Source organism: Oreochromis aureus, linkage group 6 (assembly GCF_013358895.1).
Source record: "Oreochromis aureus strain Israel breed Guangdong linkage group 6, ZZ_aureus, whole genome shotgun sequence".
NCBI lineage: Eukaryota > Metazoa > Chordata > Actinopteri > Cichliformes > Cichlidae > Oreochromis > Oreochromis aureus.
In genome coordinates this window covers 38,871,287-38,893,977 of record NC_052947.1, presented here as the reverse complement: position 1 = coordinate 38,893,977, position 22,691 = coordinate 38,871,287, and the positions used below count along the sequence as shown (strand labels likewise).

Below are 22,691 nucleotides of genomic sequence, written 5' to 3'. Positions count from 1 at the left end.
CGTGAACAAGAAGTATTAAACCTTGGGTTTCTGCATGAACTATGGATTGCTACAGGTATGAATCTTTAGTCACATCTCAACAGAATATTAAACAGAAGCGCTTGCCTCTTGTGTCTGGCATGAACAGCTCCTTCATGGAGGTGTCTATAAACTCGCTGATGTTTTCCTGTGCTGTGACCATTGAACATTTGTAGAAAGCCAATCCATCTGATGCTTATTCAGCTTCATGTCCGGTGTCATTGATTTTTCACTGATGTAACTGAACCCACAATTATTGCATGAGATGTAAAAACCTAATTCAGAAAAAGTAAGAGTACTGTGCAAAATAGAAATAGAAATAGAATGCACTGATTTGTAAATCTCATAAATCTATATGCTGCATGGCATGATTCTGGCATGGAAATCAGTGTATGAGCTCGGGAACCCTAACAGAAATCATTGTGAAATGCAGGTTAAAGCTCTCTCATCCAAAGAATAAACCACATGTGAACATAATCCAGAAATGCCACTGAGCCAAGGCAATGTACTGAGGCAAAGTGGGAAATTCTTCTGTAGTCAGGCAAATCCAAATTTGAACTTTTTTTTTTATACTTGGGGGCATGGATGCGGCGGCTTCCTCTGGGTTAAACTGCAGAAGAGCCACCTGGGTTGTTATCACCACTCAGTTAAAAATCCTCCATCTCTGCATCAGGGCCTGTGGACCTGGCAGCTTGCACATCTGAAACCAATGCTGAAAAGCTAAATCATCCAGATTTATTTTCTTTGTGTAAAATTCCTGTTTCCTACTCTTTAAATGGTATACAGTTGTGGTTCTCTGTGTAAGTGGGAGCGCCTAACCTCTCCCTGTGGTGAATTTAAGAGTCGACTGGTTCCATCTTTGATCTCTGTCCTCCCAGTAGCATTTTTGTTTCATGTTTTGGTTCACTTTAGGTTTTACACTATGGTTTATTTGTTTACAATTCATGAAGAATAATAAGACTAAAAAAAATATGGGGCTCATCTGGGATACAGACCGGAGATATCATACCCCTAAATAAGTCTGTCATGGTCCGACTAATAAGCAAAAACAAATCATGGCAAGAACCACTGTTAAAAAAACAAAAGACACGAAAAAGGAGAAATTGTTTACTAATTATATTGTTCATCATATGGGCTTCTAGATATATTTTACTAGCTTTGGACAGAGACCGACTGAAAATTGTACTAATTTTCTTCTTGTGACCAGTCTGTGAACGAAGCTGAACTGTCACTAAGTGGACAGTATGTTGTATATTCCGACTCCACCGTGATAGTAACTTCATCCTTTTTCTCCTCTGTTTCAGCAGCACTGTCATCATGAACCTTATTTTCCTCAGAAGGTTGATCAGATTTGTTATCAGTGCCTGACTGCTTGATCTGTTCATTAGTGGGGGCAGAGGAGAGGAGAGGTGATTTTTCCTGCGTTTGATTATCATTGGAAGATTTATCAGATTTCTTATCAGTCCCTACAGTTGAAGCGGGGAACGGTATTACAGTGCTGTCATCCTCAAGATCATCTTCTCCAAACTTTTTCCTCTTGAAGCAACCGAGCTTGTGACAGACACAAAGAGAATCATTAGACCAAACAGCAACTTGGTGATCTCAATGCAGTTATGGAGATTCAGACAACTTGATATAAAGATAACAGTCTTCAGGCTGAGTATAAACTCTCACCTTAAACAGGATGATTGTGATTATGATCAGAAGGAAGAGTCCCAAACCGGCTCCAGTTAAAATGATCAGCATTTTATTCGGGAGGATAAAGAAGTCAACTCGAACTTCAGTCTGTTGGCAGAGAAAACACAAGATTTCATAGTAGTGCCTTACCATTTTTAACATTAATCTAGCAAATAGTTTGAATTATTCATGTGAAGACCGAAGGTACCTTTCTTGTTGGAAATTGGAATTGTGGCAAATTGTCTTTATTCTGTGGGTAATAAATATAATAAATTAGGTTTACTGAAAAAGCAATGACAGAAATATGCTGTGGTCAAAATCAAACATACCTCTTGGTCTTTCAGCACATACCGAGCCTTGTCATAGCCAACATGTACAGAACTTACAAAGTTAATCTTTCTGCTGTCTCCAGTGTATTTTTTCAGAAAAGCAACATTCTGTAAAGTAAGGCCAGATTAATTAGTATCAAGTAATTTATTTTTTTTTATATATGTGTAACGTGTATTCTGTGTGTATTTAGTACATACGGCTGCCTGTTGTGCGGCGTCTTTAAAGTGGACTTTTCCTGACAGTGTAAACTCAGCAGATGCATAGTTCTTCAAATTGAAAGTGTTGCAGACGATGGCCACACACTTATTTCTTGGTAAGCAGTTCTGTAAAACAACCAATATTTTTTTCTTTTTTAATTGAGACATATTATACAGTATCTTTATATCTTTTCATTACTTCTTAATCTGTCATAAATATACTGCAGTAACTGTGGATACTGATATGATGATTCAAATGACATCACTACAGTTGGAAGTATACATGAGTTCAAACTTCTCTAAACACTCAGTTTACTGTCCCTGATAGTTGGTTTAGCGAATATTGTCAATACAGAAGAACCATCCACCAGCTGTTCAAACCTTCTGTTTGTGAGGGGCAGCCAATCAGAAGAAAGCTTTATCTAATTTTCTTTCCCTTGGCTTAAGGGAAAGAAAATTAGATAAAGCTTCTTGTTTTAGATGGAGGATGAATTGAGAGGTTGTTCCAAAGTCACTTATAAGATAAGGATTACTTTGAACTGTGCATCATGTAAATTTAGCCTAATAGAGTCCAAGCACAAATAAATAAAAACAGTAGCACAACAGTTTCTTTTTAAGGTATTAATAATTTTACAAGACTTCAATATTTTATTAAATCTCTTGTACTTACCTTAAATTTGTGGTTAGTAGTGGCTGTGCACTGTGTTTTGTTCTTAAAGAGAAAAGGTATGGTAAGCTTTAAGGTTTGATATTTTCATATGGAGCAGCAGTGTTCAGACACAAAATTACCTCCTTGACAAAGACTTGATAGCTTTTCATTTCAAAGCTATGCTCCAGTACAGTTGGGAATTCCAGGGTGATGTTTGCAGGAAACTCCTTAAAGCCAGTGTTATCTATCTGTAAATGGTCATAGACAAAATGGTCATTTTAAATAAATACATCTGGAAATATTCAGTTTTCTGATGAGAATCAGATGAAAATACTGATACCAGCCTCGTATCCGTCAGTTAGAACCAGATAGTTTAGTTTAGCAAGAACATGATCAATAATTTTGATTGATCAGCTGAAAAATGAAATCAATACGGGAAAGCCATCAACTCCTCTAATGGCCCCTTGAGGCTTGGTCTAAACCACAGACAGTATAAAAGGTGGATGTAGGTTCTGGGTCTGAAAAGTGAAGCCAACAAAGTTCCTTAAACCTGCATTATTTTGAATGGCCTCCAGGGGGCGATACACAGGGTTATAAAAATACTTCAGGCTCTGTAAAACCAGTCTATGGAAGAACGGGCCTGAACTGTGGAAACACCTCATTGATAGGCTAATATCTGATTTTGTGTCGCACTGAATAAAACATGAAGTCCATTTTGGAAGTTTTGTTCATTCTAAGGGTCAGAAATAAGGATTATCCAGAATATTCTTATTGGCTAAGGAAATGTGATGTGAACAGGTGTGGAAGACAGTTGCTAAAAGTTTCCAAAGCACATCCCAAAGCTGTAAGCGAACCTGCAAAGTACGCCACAAAGAGGCTTTGGATTAAGAAGGCTGATCTGTGGATTGCTGTTGATACATGAGTCTGGGCCCGATGAACCACAGGTGGGTCACCTGGGTGAGGGTAATTCATCAGATGCGAGACCCAAAACAGCAAGTGACCCCATGAAAAGTTACTCATGATTGTTAGTTGATATTTCTTGCATACCCCCACCACATAAAAGCAGGATGACAAAGTTAGTCACTACCTCACTGGTTAGTGGATAAAAACACATTAATAAATAATTATCAGTGAATATCATTTTAAAACTCTATCTTGACAGGAAAAGTATTCAATGAGATCATTGATCACCAGTTGTGTTGGATGGTTTCTTGTTACAGAGTCATTAGGTGTCTTACCCTGTATGTAATAGTCATTTCTTTAGTTTCAGTCTCATCTGAGGTGAAGTTCAGATAAGTAGTGCTGTCTTTATTCCTGAAAACATGATCGCAGCATTTATACAATTATGCAACTACTGACTTGTAGAAATAGATTAAACATAAGGATACAGATAATATTTTATGTGAATAGTGATACTTACACTGTTAATATCATTTTAATTTCAAATTGCACCGGGATGCTTTTGGTGAGGCTGCTGGTCCTGTTTCTGTCTTGATTATCACTGAGCGTGAAAAAGACATTTCTTGTAAATATCAAAGTAAATATTTTAGAGAAATGTTTATGCAGTAGATTGTTGTACCTTTTTGCTTCAAGTATCATGGACATCCTGTCATTCCACTCATAATTATGCATGACATGGAAGGAAGATTGAAACGTTGCCTTTTTGTGGGAAGAAATGAAAAAGATGTTAGGCCTGATTCACAGATGAAGAGAAAACATGTAAGGAGGAGAAGCTGGTAGCTAAGGCTGAAGTTTCAGAGACTTGGTCATTTGTGAAACTTCACTTCTGTCTGTTAGGATGGTATCTGGATGTTTTATGACTCACAGAGGATCTGCTGCGATACACAGGCTGGCTCACACTACATACGGTTTTGTTGTGTTCTTCTTGATCCCGGCAGTCGTGCGTTGTTGATCTTGATGACTGTTTTAAGAAAAGAAACGGTTGGTATGAGCAGAGACTCTAAAATAAATGTTTTTACACCTACTGTGACATTTCCTTTGTTACACTGCAGGTAACACTAAGTTTAAACTTTTGAAGGTTAAGTTATACTGCATAGTGGTTAGGGTTAGGGGGTTAGGGTTTGTATAGATTTATGCATTAAGTGGCTCCAGCAAGATTATCTGCTTTTTTCATGATAAAAAAAGCAGTTTTCCACCAAAGTATCATTTTATTCTTATGGTTTTCACTCATTTGTAATTAGACCCAACAGATATGAGTAACCTTTCATTTAATTTCCCTTTTCCCAGCAAAAACATTGGTTAAGATTGTGAGTTTTAGGATTTTAAGACATAAGCAGAAAGAAGAGGAAATGCATTACTGGACGACCACAGGAAGGAAGTTAAGGCAACCTTTAAGATTTTGTGCAACACACCACAGAAATGCACATAAAGTAGTGTTGCCTGCAACCTGTAAACTTTATTGTGTATAACCAGGTTGTCCTATAAACTTTGTGAAAAGCCTTCAGTTAATCCAAAATACTGCAGTGAGAGTACTGAAAGGACTAGAAAGACAGAGCATATTTCTCTCATACAGCTCTCTGTTAAATCTAGAATTTAAACTCCTTCTCATCACATGCAAGGTCTTGTATGTGATGAGTGTTAATCCATTTTGAGACATAATTTTACAGTTTAATATTCATTTCCGCCGCTTGTATCCACAATCTTATTCTTTCGGTCACTACCCACAGCTCGTGACCATACATTTTTCTGAAAAAAAATATTTCAGAAATACTGTGTTTCTGAAAAATACAGTATTTCTTATCATTGTTACGCTGACGACATTCAAATTTATTGTCAACTGACTGATGATCTGTCACAGTCACTGCACTCCCTGTTGGATTGCCTGAGAGAGGTCAAAGATTGGCTGTCAGATAATTCCCTCATTTTAAATTAGAAGAAAACTGAAATTATGGTGCTCGATAGCCATATTCCTTGAGACCAGCTTGTTGCCCTACTGGCGCCCTTATTAACTCTCTCTCTGATTCTATAAATAACCTGGGTGCCTATTTGGATATCTCCTTTAAGCTTGAAAGTGTCATCTGTAGTTAAATCTGGCTTCTTTCAATTGCACCAGATTTCTATAGCTAAGCGTTATACACCACTCAGGGACCTCGAAAAACTTATCCACGCTTTTGTGACCTCCAGGTCAGACTTTTCCATTTCTCTTTACTGTGGTCTCCAATCCGTCTCTCTCGAAGGCTACAGCTTGTTCAGAACGCATACACTGTGCGATTCAGCTTTTGCTCAAACTGCACGATTGACTCGCAGGGGTTAGAAGTTCGTAGGTCACGATGCAGGGTCTCACACTATACAGCCCGATGCTCTGATGCGACCTGAGTGCTCACACTGTGCGTTCATAAAATGAAGGTTATAACAGAAAATCTGTCGCTCGCTCTCCCTCTCTGTCTCTCACTCACACAGACACGCACACCACCACCATCAACTTTGCTAAATCGCTAATGAAAAACATTGATCAGGCAGCTGTGATTGAGCAGCAATGTCCATCCAACTATTTTCACGGTTGTTGTGGTCGTGATAATTTTGTGAGGCCACATCGAGAAGGCTCCGATGAGTTTGACAAAGTTCTACAAGTTGTGCCTCCATCGCTTGTGTCCAGATCACACGCTGCACTGCCGTGCTACTCCGTCTTTTCACTTACATTTCTGTGTTTGCGCGTGCGCAGTGTGACAGGCTGCAGCGACACCCTCACGACGACCGACGGGATTTCAAACAGGTTTGATTTTTTTACGACCAAGCGATTGATGATCGGGAGATGGTCGTGAGGTGTTAATCGCTTCTCGTTACCCCACGTATACTACACGATGCACGACGCACGATGAAGGCGAAACTCGGGCCAATCACCAAAACGGTCGCACGACTGAAACGTCGGCTCAAATGAGCCAAAAATCGCACAGTGTATGCCCACTGGAGCTAGAAAATTTGATTCTATCACTCCAGCTCTTGTTGATTTACATTGGTTACCTATCAAATGTCAGTTAAAAATTTTGCTACTCACTTTTAAAACTCTGAATAATATTGGACCCAGTTATCTCACTGATCTTCTCAATCTGTACACTCCTTGCCGAGTGTTAAGATCATCAGGTCAGTTACTCCTGGCCCAAACTAAGTTTAGGCTGAAGACCAGAGGCGATCGTGCCTTTGCTTCAGCTGCACCCGACCTTTGGAATAGCCTCCCCGCTTCTATTCGTGCCCCAGACTCTATCCAATCCTTCAAATCAAGATTGAAAGCTTACTTATTTAACCAGGCTTTCCTGACCAGTTAATGCCTTTTATTAAACTAATAATTAATTTCACTGCTGTTTTTTTAACTTCTTAGTTGATATTTTGTATCCATGAACTGACCTTCCATCTGAATTGTGGTTCTATACTTATTTTACTTAACTCTTCTGGTCTATTAGTGCCCCTTCTGTCTGTGCTAGTGCTAGTGCCCGATCTGTACTTTGTTAATTGATTTATGATGATTCTTTGTATTATTGTGAAGCTCTTTGGTGTGCCTTTGGGTTTTTAAATGTGCTATATAAATAAAACTGTATTGTATCTTTATAGTTACCTTTATAAGAGTCATCCTAGAGAAGGAGAGGCCTGAAGGATAGAACATTATAAGGCTGGTGTTGTATGAGTCATCACCACCATTTTTCAAATGTATAGTGACATTGAAGTAGTTATTTTCTGTCACCAATAATATCGGAGTCCTGAAAGAGACAAACAACACCTAATATTAAACATATGACATTAATCGTATCATATCTGAGGCGTGTTTGTAGATATACATACTTGAATTCGAAATTGACATCCAGTTCAGCGATACAAGTGTCATTTTTTCTACATTGTTTCTCAAAAGGAACCTGTGAAAAAGTAAAACTTGTGTTTATTTGATGCCAAAAAAAGGTTTCCTTCCTAACAAACATGCTAAAAAATGGTGGTGAATGTTGTAAACATCGTAAATGCTGCTTTGTCAATATTGTGAATATTGATGTTGTATGTAGAACGTACCTCAACAGCAGACTGCTTTTTGCTGTCCATGTTCAGGGTGATGTTAGCAGTCTCACTGTCAGCCTGAGAAAAGTTTAATTTGATGCTGATCGGTGACAATGTGTCTGTCACACATTTCTGTAAAGCAAAAGCAACAAGAGGAGCAATAAACACGAGGATTAGGATCAAGGTTAGCATTACTGTTGTTTCTTTAAGAGAGGCTGTCAAATGTCAGCATAGGCAACAGGTGGCTTGATCAGATTAAGAATATGTGAAAATATCATGAATTCAGCTTCATACGGGCATGTAGATGGAGAAGTTTAAGCAAGTCATTTTATCTTTCAGCTTATAGGTAGAGGTAAGACTCCTGGTTTTCGTATCAGTTTGACTGAAGAAACCTCGATGTTTTTGTCTCATTGGGTCCACGGCGAGCATGTATGTGATGTTCAGTCCAGAGCTCACACTCCCTGTAAACCCACAGAGCAGGATTACAATAATGCATTCACAGGGTGCAGTCAGCAGCTGTTAAATGGTTTACTGGATGAGGCTCCTACCTTGTTTGCTCTTTGTTGCTTCTACCATTTCAAAACAGGCTGTTAAGGTAACCATAAGTAAATTTTCATCTGCACCCACACAGTCAAGTTTCTCTGTGCTTATCTCCTTAGGGTGGAAAGATAAGTGAGCCATCACATTAAAGACGGGCTTGGAGCTGAAAGACATTCATGAACAGTAATAAGAAAGTGGAAATGATGCCCTCTTTCAAAACTAAGGTTTTATATATCAGGACATAGTACAGTATAGCTACATTAGTTCTTTATTTTAAATACAAAACCAAATCTGAAAAATTTGGGACACTTTATAAAATGTAACAACAGAATGCATCAATTTGTAAATCCATATTTTATTCACAATAGAACATAAAAAAAATATATCAAATGTTTAAAATGAGAAAGTTTACCATATTAGAAAAAAATATTAGCTCTTTTTAATTTCACTGGCAGCAACACATCTAAAAAATTGGTGTGGGAGAAACAGCAGGCTGGAAAAGTAAGTGGCACTAAAGGAAACAGGTGGAGGAACATTTTGCAACTCATTAGGTTAATTTGGAACCAGTCAGTAAAAGAGAAGCATCTCAGAATGGCCGAGTTTCTCACAAGTAATGACGGGCAGAAGTTCACCAATCTGCAAAAAACTGCATCCACAAATTATGGAGCAATTTGCAACAACAACAACTTTAACTTAGTGCTTTTCCCCCAAAATTAAAACTCAAAGCACAAGAGTTGTGCAAAGGGAGCTGACTTTGAAGGCTAACAGTCAAATTTAACCCTAACACTGAGCACACTAACCCTACCTTAAGACAACAGCAGCGCCCTGTGATCCGATCACAATATCTGGGAGGCCGTCCTCTTTGATGCCGACGCCCCCATCGATGGCCTGTCCAAAGAATCTTATCCCAGGTGTTATTTTGTCTCCTGTAATTCTCTGAAATAAGAGATTTCAATACTGAAAAAGTGTTTTCACATATATTTGTATGGTAGAGAAAAACGCTGTATTTACATTAAAATTTAACAAAGGTCTTATAAGAAATGCTATTCTTCGTGATGCAGATTTCACATGACGTTTTGTCCAGTCGCCTCCATCCTCTCTCATCTAATTTAATTGTATTTATACAGCACCAAATCACAACAACAGTCGCCTCGATGCCCTTTATCTAAGCCTTTTCCATTCACAGACAGTTGGCTGTTTTTGTGTTTTGCTTTGGTTTGTTTTTAAATTCTGGAGATCAGCAGTTTCACAAATATCAGCAATCATTTCAAAGTCAAAATCTGTGAGCTCAAGTTTTTTGTTTCCTATTCTGATGTTTTATGTGAAGGTTAATTGAAGCCCCTGGCCTGTATTTTCAGGACTTTATCCGCTGGAATATGTTCACATGATTAGTTAGTATCATTAGTGTTAGGATTGGTCTTTAAGAAACGTCTTGTCAAAAGAAAGAGAATGAGCTGCCTAGTTAGTTAGTTAGTAAACAATGAAATGAATGCTACACATGTACTATATTCAAATAAAATACTATTCCATTAAAAGTAAACGCTGCTCAGAGATTGAGCTGACTTGCTGGAGATTTGTGCTGTTAAAGTGCTTCTTGTTACCTGAAATAATACCTAAAATCATGGGATTTCATGGCCAGCTGTACCTTAAAAGATTTTAATCTCGGTTGACTCAGATTCCTAAGTTCCTACGATGCTGTTGCTGAATGTAACTTATGTAGGTGTTAAGACAGACAGAAAAATGTTTTCAAAAGTAAATTCAAAATTACTGAAAATTATTTCACTTGTTCCAAACCCGTTGCTGTTCATGGTTACCGTGGTTTCCATGTTCGTCTCTCACCTGGCTGAAAGTGCTGCGTATCCCTCTATGTCTGTCTCCAAGGTAGATATACACGGCACCTCTGTTGTCATCCTCAAGCGGAGCTCCGACAGCAACGTCTCGGAGTCCATCTCCATTCAGGTCTGCAAGGCTGGATATGGTGGCGCCAAATCTACCCATGGATGGTCCCGTCACAATCAGTTCACTTTTCAGTTGCAGCTATGAGAAAAGAGGAGATTAGTTCATTGATCTTGATCATAAAGCATTGAGGGTCACGCTGTAATCTCACAAAGTGGCGGCTCACCTCATCAGTCAGACTGTAGATGTAGATCTGACCTTCTTTCTTCTCCTGAGGCTGGTAAAACGTTGGCGCTCCCACCAGCAGGAAATCAGTGTCACCGTCTGAATCAATATCCACCGAACACAGCTCGGCGCCGAAGTAGGAACCGATCTGACAAGTTAGTTATATCATTAGTTCAGTTTTAATTTAGTTATAGGTTTATATCATTTAAGGATATCAAAAAAATGTGACTCAAAAATGATCAATGCAGGGGAAATGCTTCATGTACACAGAACACAACATTACTGCACAGAAAATATGATTTCACAAAATAAAATAATCATGCTGACAAAAACAAGAATCCCTAAAAACATTTCCAGAAACTGACATGTACGCCTGCAAAGTAAGTTTAATCCTTTACAGTGCTTTGAACAAGTTTTCTTTTCAAACGGTTTTTATTAGATCAAACAAGGTGCCAGTGTAAGGAAGTTCTTTGGTTTGCTCTGTGTAGCCACAGACTTTATTTGCATTTGCACAAGTCTGGAAAGTTGTAAACATTGAACGCTATCATCATTTTTAGACTCAGACTACTGGTGCAGCTGATGATGCACTTCATACTTCTTCCACTCCCATCTTTTCAATCCCTGTACGACATCACTACTGCAACTTGGTGACTTCTGACTTCTCTCTCACTGTTCCAAAAAATAGTAATGTCAAAGTATATTACTGTAATTTTTTACAGTTTTGTACTGTCTCCTAGGATATCATTCAATTTACATAAGCAGACTGTGATCTTACATGTCAAAGGTAAAACAACATAACATCACTGTAAATATAGTAAAACACAATTTACTTGTTTTTTAAATATATTTTTTTGTACATATGCATATTTAGATCGTAAAAATACATCCAGAAACAGCTAGTTCTCTCCCATCATGCCTTGGGACATGTGCTGCTATTTAGATGTTCTTGTTTTATTGTTTATGGTTAGTTACTTTTAACTGTTATCTTGAATGTTGTGTTTGCGCCGTGGTGCAGAGTCACTGACAGTTGTTGTTTTGTAGCAGGATGTCACTCATGTACCATGAGTGACTTCTGTTCTGCTGTTGTTGAACATTGAGGCACATGGAAACTCTGTGCAGTGTTTGACTAAAGAGCTTCCCCTAACGGCTTGGGGTTGAATAACAAGCTCAATCTCTCTATTTGAGCCACTTAGTTAAGATTCCTTTGCATGCCACAATGTAAATCACTTCACGGCCATGCTGTGCTAATTATTATTATTATTTTTTAAATAAATATAGAGGTAGGAATTGCAATTAATATAAATCTCAAAGTATTCACAACATTCCTGAACAGAAATAGGCCTCTGCACCTGGGGTGAGGGTGTGGCCATGAAAACAATGTGATATGCCGTTGGATGTTGGGACACATAATAACATGACGCTAAGCATCGGCCAATGAATGTGAACTAACAACAAGGTCGCGGGTATGGCTGCGACCGTAGGAAAGAATCGTGCATTTTACAGTTTTGTTCTGTTCTTCTAGAATATCATTAAAGTTACGTAAATAGACTTTGACTTCACATTTCAAATGTAAATTAACGTCAAATCACTGTAATGTAATGAAACATAATTGCCATGATCATTAAATGTATCTGTCTGTACATATGCATATTTAGATTGTTAAAATACATTCACAAATGTATCATGATTCCACAAATATCTGTCTGTTATTTGAAAGATTGAACTGTTGGATTCAAATGTAATGCTACGGTAAAGTATATAACATGATCCCTATAAGCTTGTGTTACATCACATAAGTATTATTATCATTGCTGGTTAGGGCGATCGTGGCTCAAGAGTTGGCCGTTCGCCTTGTGATCAGAAGGTTGTCGGTCGTTGTGTCCGTGGTCAAGACACTTCACCTACCGCCTATGGTGATGGCCAGAGGGGCCGATGGTGCAATACGGCAGCCTCGCCTCTGTCAGTCTGTCCCAGAGCATGCAATCCATTATTAGTTAAACCAACTGTTAACTGTATATTTCTGGACATTTACGTATTATGATTCATATTGCCACATTCATTGACCTTGTTTATCGGTAATTTCATTGTTTGATTTAATTCATTAATTTGATGTCTAAAAGCACTTGGAAAAGGCAGAATCCCATGTAACATTAGCACAACAAACTCTATTTTCACTACTGAAAATGACCGTATTTTTATGGGACAGTTATTTTCTGTTATTTTACGGTCATATTTTGGCGCCCCAGCTGCCGGAATATTACTGTTTTTTGGGGATGTTTTCTTTTTCTATTTATAGATGATTTCACTGTTTAATGACATTAACATGTTCCTAATTTAATGTTTAGCGGCACTTGAAAAAGGCGAGATCCCATGTCAAATTAGCGCAACTACTTGTATTTTCATTACTGGAAATAACCGTATTTTTATGCGGGAGTTATTTTCTGTAATTATACGGTCGTATTTTGGCGCCCCAGCTGCCGGAATATCACCGTTTTTTCAAGACGCTTTTTCTAACAGTGTTCCTTTAGCTTGTGTTTTGTCATGTTTGACATTTGTGGTTTATCTCTATGCTCTTATTTTCTGTCTTATTTTATCTCAACCAGTCTGCTACAGATTTGTTCCTGTTATTAGAGTTCAATCAAGTGTTTGATCATGCTGATCGTCTGATTGTTGTGGTTCTCCAATATTTCACTGTTTTTACTTTATAATATAGAGCATCTTTCTATAATTGTTAATGTGAATCACTGATCTACACTTAGAAGTGATTTAAAATAGAAATAACAGTGGATTTGATCAAGAATATTAGCATTTGTTTCAAGGCAAAACTACATTCAGGTATCAACAATGACAAACTGAGCCATATGAAGAATAAAATTACCATATAAGCTACCGACCTGGTCTCCAGTTATTCTTTGTTCTGTGGTCCAGTTGTTGCTGTTTTGTTTGAAAAGTACGACCTGTCCTGTGTGCTGAAACCGGGGTGCACCCGTGAAATACAAAGAAACACCAGCCCTCTGTCCAACAGAGACAGAATATCCTGCAAGAGTCAAACATAACACACAACATGTTTTTATTTGAAAACCAAATGTGTTTATTTGTTGGACTTGGAAGACATAAAAAAATAATTTAGACTGGAACCTTCCAAAGTTCATTTGTTCAAGTGTTGAGCTAAATAACAAAATCTTATTTTAAAGAAAGAAACATCAGATAATGTGTAAATAAAGTTTACCCATGTAGGAGTCCATCTCCATTTCTTGATCCTCAATTTGTGTTTCCATTTTATCTCGACGTTCTTGGAGAGAACCACGCCAGCTGTTTGTTCCCACTGAACCCAGAATCAGTGTATCCTAAAAACAGGAATGTGAAGGTGTAAGGAAACAGAAATCCCAGCCATGGTTAGAAAAGGAGGCGGAACCTGACCTGCTGCAGCTGGACTCATTTTTTCAGTTATTCAGCAGCAGAAATTAAGTTGTAAGAATGAATGTGAAGCTGAAGTTAGCATGTTGACAATCAGTGACTAAGCCTTTCAGCAATTCAGCTTCAGTTCATGTTGTGTGGTTTCTAAACCTTTACTCTGATCTTCAGATGAGTTTAAGGTGCTCAGATAAATTTTGCTCACCTTGTTGAAAACAGCGCTGAATCCACTCTGAGACATTTCATCAGTCAGGTTTCCTGCTCGAGCCACTTTGGAACCTAAATGTGGATCATCAGGGAGTACATGTTACAGCAGCACATGTGGAAGATAGCATAAACTTTTGATTTGGGGAATGAAATTAGACGCCACCTTCCACAACAAAGATCCTTTTCTGAAAATTCTCCAGTACTCCTGTGAGTCCATCATAATTCTCTATTTTGAAGGCATTTTTGTTTTTTGGTTCTGAAGCGATGGCCCTAAATTTATCCAGCTTTGCATCCTTGATCTGAAACCAGAACACAGCTTTAAAACATGAAAGTCTGACATCAGCATAAGAAAAAGATCAGTTCTACACAAAATTAGACACAAATTACTTGTTCTGACCCACAACAGGAAAAACTAAATATATTAAAAGGAGCCATTAAACAAAAGAAACCACATGTGACAAAAAAAAGGAGACATGATATATGACATTACCCCAATAACAAGACGAATTATATTTTTCTCATCATATTTTTTAATTATTCCTTTTCTGTCTGTGTCAGAGGGATCTCCGTCTGTGATTAGAATCAGAACTTTAGTTGCATCAGGAGAGGCGCCTGCAGTTTTGTTGTCAAAGATTTGATCACTGAAACAAAAGTAAAAACAGCTTTTGTTACACTCAGAATAAACCAAGCTGTGAACATGAACACATTAACACTAAATCAACAAACTTAAGATGCAAATAATGTCACAGTTGAGCTTTTTTTCTTTTATTGTAACTGAACTTACAAAATAAATTCGAGGGCTCTGTGTGTGTTGGTGAGGCTTTTTAAATGCTTTTCTTTCATAAGTATATCGATAGCACGTTTGGCTTCATAGTCGTTGAAGTCAAACACTTTGTGGACTGTTGAAGAGAACTGAACTGCTGCAAACTGAAAAACCAACATAAAGTATTTAGATATGACACTAAACAGTATATCTTATATATATCTTAACTAATAAAAGCTGAGAATGCTTAAATGTTGCAGTAGTTCAGTGACCTTGATCGATGTGTTCTTCAGGCTGTTCATTATCTCCACAATAAAATCTTTATTCTTGTTGAATTCTGCTTCAGTCATACTCGCTGATCCATCGAACAGAAAGACGAGGTCCACTGTCTTTTTGGTGCATTCTGGGGAAATATTAAAATAAAAATATGTCTGTATCTCAGTAACATAAAATTAAAAAAAAAAACAATTCAGTCATGACATGAACATGGAGGACCGCTTTTTCAAATCATACTTTACTTTGATATGCGGGTTTGAAAGAGGAGATTTTCTGGAGATGATCAGAGAGGTCATAACAAATACTGTTCAGATAGGAGTTCTCATTGCATTCATGCACCAAACCTGGACTGCAAACCTAAATCAGAGCATAAAAGTTAAATAAAACTCTGCATATTAATTTGTTTTGCTCATAGTGAGGAGGAGAGAGAGTGATTTACTCACAGTGAATCTGGAGCCGGAGGAATCAGCAGCGATCGACAAGCCCAGATGTTTGACTACTGTTGTGTTTGACTGCAGGTCCTCTGCAACTGAAACATTTTATTATAAAACACACAAACTTTTACAGTAATCTATTTCTATATTTTAATGGAGTTGTAAATTGTGTAATATTCAGTTGATACCAGAAGGGTTGAACCACTTGTTTTGGTCAGGTTGGTAAATTCCTCCAGATCCATTTAGCCTGAGAGGTGCAGTGACGACTATCCTGTGGAGAATGATAACACTAATTAATTAATATATTCAGACACTCAAGCTAAGACAAGGTCACTGTAAGATCCCCCAACAGCTGCTAAAAAGCAACCAACTGAAACACAGGGGTGTGAAACATGGAGCCCAAGGGTCACAACGGCCCTCTGGATGACTTCACGAAGCATAAAATTTCAACTTTTTAAAAGAAAAAATCATTACAGGAAACGTTCAAAGTCCTGGCAGATCTATACAAATTGTTTGAATAATAGAAAAGAGATGTTGTAGTTTTGTTGTGCATTTACTTTTCCAGATCACTTGGATCAAACTGGGTTCTATGTGTCCCATGAATTAAATGAGTGTGACACCATAGCTTTGATTTTCAGTTAACGCTGTAAACTTTAATATTTTGATGGCATGCTATTGTATTATTGTGCTCCTTAAGCCAACTTAAACATTTTCAGTTAATATGACTGTTTTCAGTAAAATGAAAGCAGCTACAAGTGTTCCTATATTTTTTTTTAATTTAACCCTCCAGCTGCTGATTTTTAAATGCAATAATTAGTCGATAATCTTGTCTTGAATGAAGCTGCTGGTGAGTGAACACACACTTTGAAAGAGCATCAGCATGACTGAAATTCACCTGAAAGACTTTTGTTAACAAGCAGAGCATCACTCTGAGCACTTCTAGCAGTGATACCACAGCCATGGTAAATAACCAGCTGCTCTTTGTGTCACGGCTCTGCTTTTCTAAAATGACGGTAAATAAAACACAGAAATGTCTCAGAAACTGTAATATTTATAAGAAACTTTTCATTTCTCTAATTACTCTGAACATTTGGGTTTGAAATGCAGCAACAGAGTTTTAAATAAAAAAAGATGCATTTTCTGTTTTAGGCAGCGTGTTAGATTAGTCACAGCAGTATTCAAAGCTCGAGTCGAAACCACAACCCATCACAGGAGCGGCTTACGAATGCTAAACTGGAATCATCTCACATATTCATTTTAATTTCAGCAAACGTACCTTTTGTTACCATCACCAGACTTGTACTGTAGCACCTTGTATCCATAGAAATCACCTGGTTCGCCCTCGTGTTTCTCAGGCTCTGTCATTTTGATGTTAAAAGCCAAACAGGCTGGGATGGTTGAAGCTGTGAAAAGGAGAAAAATATGATCATAAGTTCTACCAACTTTAATTACATCTGGAAACAGGTCACTGGTACTACCAAAATATCTGAATTTAAGAGAAATACAAATAACTGAAGCTTTAATATTATATATTAAACATCAGAGACAAATCCTGAAGTTGCACTAAGTTTGGGTGAAGTATAGTTCGTCCCAAAAAAACTACCCAACAGCATGTGCTCGTTTGTAGGTTAGAGATCAGAGAGTCAGCTTTATGTCCTTTTTATCCATTTAAGTTTTTTTCACTTTAGTGACAATTGAGGGAGAGAGAGAGCAGGATATAATCATGTAGTATGAATCTAGCTGGAAAAGAAGTGAATGCATGGGTATTATTGCGTACTTCACTTTCTGAATGTGTTTCTGGGCCCTAATTGGGAACATAAGTTTCACAAAATGATTGAAGAATAACGACTCATCAGGAAAGTATTAAGGCTGGGATCAAGGAAGATGAGGGAGGTTAGAAGCAGACTCATGTGTGCAGTTTAGAGGAGTCACTTCCTGCTGGCCATTTAAACAGTTTCTGTCAGAGGGAGAAGTATAAAAATATAAAAGGACAGAAATTCTAGGTCGGAAAAATGAAGCCAAGGTGACACTTTTTAATAATGGCCACTGGTGAGAAGACAGTAAACACTATCTTAATAGGTTTACAAGCTCATTAGTTCCTTTTGGGTTATATAGAATAAAATATGTGGTCAATTCCAAAAGTCCAAAAGAAGAAGAACGAGGGTGAGTTCACTGCTGCACTTTCACAGTCACACCCACCCGGTCTCTCCCTTTCTGGTAACATCCAGTTTTAAAACACGAACAATTTGAAAAACGCCCTGCTGGAGGCTTCATCATCAACATCACAGCTGACACGCAGAGAAAATCTTTGCCAAGCACTGGTGAATTAAGTGCAGTTGCCCTTCTTATCCTGCTTCTTATCTTATCCACAAAATAGTCACTTCTATTTTTGGCACTGGTACCAGGGTTGTTGTTTTTTTTTAATTAAAAATGTTGGGAACCAGTTTCAAAATGAGCACAGGAACTGCATGGAGAAGAGTTAGTACTTATAAGACAGTTCAGAAGGAGGATGAGAGATACCATCTTTGTCATTTCACACAAGCTCCTCCCTTGTCAAAACCTGGCATTTACCCACAGTGCAACTCAAACCACAAGAACTTTGACAGGAAACTGATGTGAAACAGGTGAAATTAAGATGTTTGATGAGCTCACTTCTTTTAAACTCCACTTAATTACATTAGAAGTCTGCAGACGTAAGAGATGATAGTGACACACTTCAGGCAATTTATATTTTGCACAGCTCACCATGGCAACATTAAAGACTTTATACACCTCATGGGCTTCCCCCTTTGAGATCACAGCAGAAAAAACCTCATTCAGCTTTCTGCCACCGTTGTTAACCTTATTTCAAATCTTGGAGTGAAACCGTCATTCAGGTGCTCGACTGTGCAGATGTGTGTCAGTGCAAGAGGAGACAGGATGTGCTGCTTAGCAAATACAGGCAGAGGCAAATGTAAAAGAAATAATAAGAACTTTGACAAGCTGCAAAAATACGCCCAGTCAACTGGGAAACCCATTCACAACTTTGACCACATTCAGCAACACAAGATAAAAATAGTTGTATAACTGAGGCAAAATTAGAAGCGTAGCACATCAGTGTCACGAGTAGGGGTAGGCTTTTGCAGAAAACTGGTTCCCAGTAGTCCCATTCCAAAACACACGAACCAGAGCCACACATCCTTCTGTTCAGAAGACCTCTACCTCCGAAGCAATGACACAAGACCCCGCCCTCACACTACTGGAAGAGTCCTCCTGTGATCTTTTACAGCTATTCTTATTTCTGTTAATGATAAGAGACAATAATGATTTGGGGCATCAAAAACACCCTGGCAGCCTCTCAGCCTCTGAGTTAGTTGGTTACCATTCATGTTTCAGTGAAAGCTGAGTCAGTGCAAAGGTGAGGTAGAGAGTAGTGGGTAACAGGCTGAAGGGGTTAAGTATTATTTCCCATTCACACACACATTCACACACTACTGTGTGTGAATGTGTGTGTGAATGACTGAATGTTGTGTAAAGCGCTTTGGGGTCCTTAGGGACTGAGTAAAGCGCTATACAAATGCAGGCCATTTACCATTTACCATTCCTTGGACTTGTTAGTCTGCCTGCCTGTGGTCCCGCTTATCGGCAGCTGATTTCACTTCAACTGTCAGAGGAAAAAAATAGTGATGCTGTCTAGAATGTGGATATGAGCATCTATATTATTTTTATTGCACAATTGGATGAGATAAATGGTAATGTGGAAAACTGTGTCCAGGACAGATCCAACCGCATTATGCTGCTAACACAAGAAAAGACAGCATGCTAATGCTGAGCTAGCCAAGACCCCAGAGTGACAGCTGGGGTCTTTCACTCTGGGGTCAGACAGCCAGACCCTGAACTTCAACAGGTAACAAGCAGCTGAGCAGTCAGGCTGCAGCCTCCTCCCTTTCTACCTGTTCATGTTTCTAATGCAGAATCACCATGTTGATTCTTTTGTGCTAGTTTTCATGTTTTCTTTCTGTGGTTAGCTTTGTTCTACTAACAGAAAGATCTTAGAAATGTGTGTCGTCATTAGCGATTTGTGTTGGTGTGTGTGGCTGTAGCTTCAAGTTTATATTGTTAAATAGTGATAATGAGACAGTGTTTCAGATATTTTACAGAGTAACATGAAAGTAAAGTAACGAGTAGCACAGCAAATTACTTTTTCCTGGGAGTAATCAAGTAATATGTTGCATTACTTTGATAAAAAGTATTCTGTGTAATAATTCATTTTATGAGTAATGACTCCAACACTGATCACAACAAAGATGGGAACTACCTCAACAAACATGCACAAACATTTGAACCACAGCATGAATGCATGACTGTAACTTCTTTATTGCTGCTTAGCAACTCTCAAAACTGAGCCAATGAGAACCCAGGGACAATCAATGAGTCATATTGATAATGGAATCCAGATCACTAATTTCTTATCAATTTCCTTCCCTAGTCACAAGTTTTATTTTCTTGTCTATTTGTTCATTTCTGTAGATGAGTAGCAAATTAATTAACCATGAAACATGAAAATTATTTACATGAACTCAAAGATGCAGAAAGTAAGGTTAGTGTAGTAAATAAAACCAAATGTTGAGCTGAAATAGATATTACAAGTATAGAAAGTAGAAAAACAAGCTAACTGAAGCAACATTGTGTAACTACTTAAAATAAGATTAAAAAAAGTGCACAGGAAATGTGTCTAGTTTTGTTTTCGTCAGTTTTCAAACGTGTCAAAAGACGAGATAATAGTGTCAGAAAACTGATGGGGGGTTAAACTGAGTGTGAATCTTCACAACGTGCTCTTTGCAAGGTAGGGCCTACCCAGAGCTGCATTTTTTTTTCTTTTTGCTCCACCGCTTTAATTTTGTGATTTCATGTCACTGTATTATTACGGGACTGAGTCGTAGTCGTCTATAAAGAAAAGCATAATAATTCACTAAATTTCTGGCTAATTTTCACTTGGTTTTCTTTCATATTTATGTCCTATTGGCAGCTCTCCTTGCCACAATTCTTATGACACTTCCACAATGGTTTCACTTGAACTGAAAGTTTCATTTATAGTCTAAAGTTTTCAGTTGCAGCTTAACTTAACTGCACCCAAGTGTTCTGAAAATCAATTAAGTCGGATGAAAAACAGGAAATATTACAGGAAATACTTGTTTCTTTATTAGTGCGCCCAAACATGTCAAAACAAAAAGCATGAGAAAGCAATTCAGGTTTACAGGGTGCCGTGCTGAAGTCTGTCTCAGCTGCGGGATACACCCAGATCTGTCGCAGGGCTCAAACTAAACATTTTTAAACCACACTAACTAGAATGAAATGAGGAAACACATCTGGAAACTAACAAAACTGAAGTGAAATTAATAATAATAATATAAAAAATGAAAGAGGAATTAAATAAAGTCCCAAACTGTGAGGACTCATTTAAAAAAATATATATTTTTGCACCTTTCAGCTCCTTGTTTTGGCTTTGAAGACACAGAACCTTGAACAGCTGTACACAGCTGGATCTGCTCAGCACCAAGCAGCAGTAAAACGATGAACATAATGTAGCATATGCAGCTGAAGGGTCTTTGAACAGTTCGTCAATGTAACATTAAAACACGTGCAGCCCCTCAGCGCTCATGCACTGAATCTGCTGTATTCAGCCCTCTGGCTGGGCGGATGGTTTGGATGAGCTTTTCAACAGCTCACCACAACTGAAGCAAACATAACTCAACCAATGAAACCGGAAACTCAATTAAAGCTTTATTGTTAAGTTGTAAATCCACATGAAGCTGCATAAATAATTCAAAGTGTGTCTAGCATGCTCCTGTTCTAAACACTCTTCCTGTGAGGATTTCCTGATTTTTTTCCGTTTTTTCAACACCAGAACATTTTTCTTTCATCAAAATGAAAATTTAGACTTCTAAAAATACTATAATGAAAATATACAAAGTAGCCATGCCTGTCCGCAGATGAACTCTATCTCAGAAATGACAATAAATTCAATCATTTTGAAACTTACCAACAATCACCACGAAGGTGAGGAAATAGACGTGCTGTCGCCAGTGCATCTTTCAAATCTAACACTGCTGCTAAAGTTTCTTGAAGCATGTGCCTGTGCAATACTTCCTGTGAAGGGCGTTTCCGTAACAGGTGGTAGAGACAAATTTCTCACGACAGTGCGCTCGACAAAATGTTTATCTTCGCTTCTTGCTTCCTCTTTTTCCTTAAATCCTTCACTTTTCACTTCTTTAAAAAGAAATGTGAGAATTTTATTGAAGGGAAAAAAGATGGAAAAAAGTAGAAATAGTTCTTGATTGATGAGCCAGGACCCCAGACCCCTCATTAATTAGATTTAAATGTTTTCACAAGAGATCCAGCCGAGTCTTTTGAACAGAACAGCTACATACGGTTTGCGGTTATTCAGTCTACTGAGTCAACAAAAGAAACTAAACAGAATAGGAGTCAGCACAGTGATTTCCTTCAAGGACTTCTTAACATTTTTTATTTTATTGGATTTCTGCTTTTTGTTTTTCAGGTTTAAATTTGTTTTTGTTTTTTTTAAATATAGTAAATGAAGTGTGTGAAAGCTTTCCACGTCCACACAGTCATTGTTGTTTGCAGCTAAAGCACCATAAATGCATAAGAAGAAGGTTTTAAAATCGTGGTGGTGGTGTTTAGATAAAAATGAGGAACTTGTGAAAAACTTGTAAGAACAGCCTGCTGTTCTCTTTGAAACTTGAAAGTAAAAGCTGCATAAACTGTTCCATAGTATAAAATATTCGTTTACAAGTAAGCTTTCAGGTTGTTTTTAATATATATAAAAGTACTAGCAGGGAAACATAAATTGTTCTCATCACATGGAGTTTGAGTCATGAGGGGCGATCTGGCTGAGAAACAGGGACACGACACGCTCGTGTGGTGCAGGCTTGTCAGTCACAAAGCTGACCCGCCCTTAGAGCTTACTTTGAATTACCGCTGTTTTGACACAGCAGAGACTTTGAATAAAAAAATTAACTCCATCCTGTATAGAATAAAATTTTAAACACTTTAAACTGATGACTTTA

General features: G+C 37.9%; 1 protein-coding gene across 2 annotated transcripts; it reads right to left on the bottom strand.

The window, feature by feature from the left end:
* Positions 1-599: 599 nt before the first annotated feature.
* LOC116331498 (integrin alpha-M-like) lies at positions 600-21,742 on the bottom strand. 2 transcript variants are annotated; one of them, XM_031754207.2, is made up of 32 exons: positions 21,647-21,742; positions 16,901-17,027; positions 15,813-15,895; positions 15,634-15,719; positions 15,433-15,547; positions 15,187-15,317; positions 14,936-15,078; positions 14,642-14,792; positions 14,315-14,450; positions 14,150-14,223; positions 13,760-13,877; positions 13,425-13,567; positions 10,532-10,678; positions 10,249-10,446; positions 9,215-9,345; positions 8,418-8,572; positions 8,164-8,330; positions 7,885-8,001; positions 7,666-7,736; positions 7,442-7,583; positions 4,697-4,792; positions 4,451-4,530; positions 4,292-4,372; positions 4,110-4,185; positions 3,012-3,119; positions 2,893-2,934; positions 2,223-2,348; positions 2,025-2,132; positions 1,904-1,945; positions 1,693-1,803; positions 1,489-1,569; positions 600-1,395 (listed from the first exon to the last, which is right to left on the bottom strand). In XM_031754207.2, exons 1-32 carry the CDS (start codon positions 21,693-21,695, stop codon positions 1,204-1,206), a joined length of 3,627 nt encoding a protein of 1,208 aa, XP_031610067.2. In that variant the 5' UTR covers positions 21,696-21,742; the 3' UTR covers positions 600-1,203. The 2 variants fall into 2 exon arrangements, with proteins under 2 accessions (XP_031610067.2, XP_031610065.2); XM_031754205.2 differs by having other exon boundaries at positions 600-1,569.
* Positions 21,743-22,691: the final 949 nt, after the last annotated feature.

What these genes read in the sequence shown, in the direction of transcription:
- LOC116331498 (XM_031754205.2), bottom strand. Translation starts at nt 21,695, where the DNA reads ATGCACTGGCGACAGCACGTCTATTTCCTCACCTTCGTGGTGATTGTT. An exon ending in TCTGGTGATGGTAACAAAAG is followed by an intron (nt 15,896 to 16,900) that starts GTACGTTTGCTG and finishes CATTCTCCACAG; the next exon opens with GATAGTCGTCACTGCACCTC. An exon ending in AAAAGCAGTCTGCTGTTGAG is followed by an intron (nt 7,737 to 7,884) that starts GTACGTTCTACA and finishes ACTTTTTCACAG; the next exon opens with GTTCCTTTTGAGAAACAATG.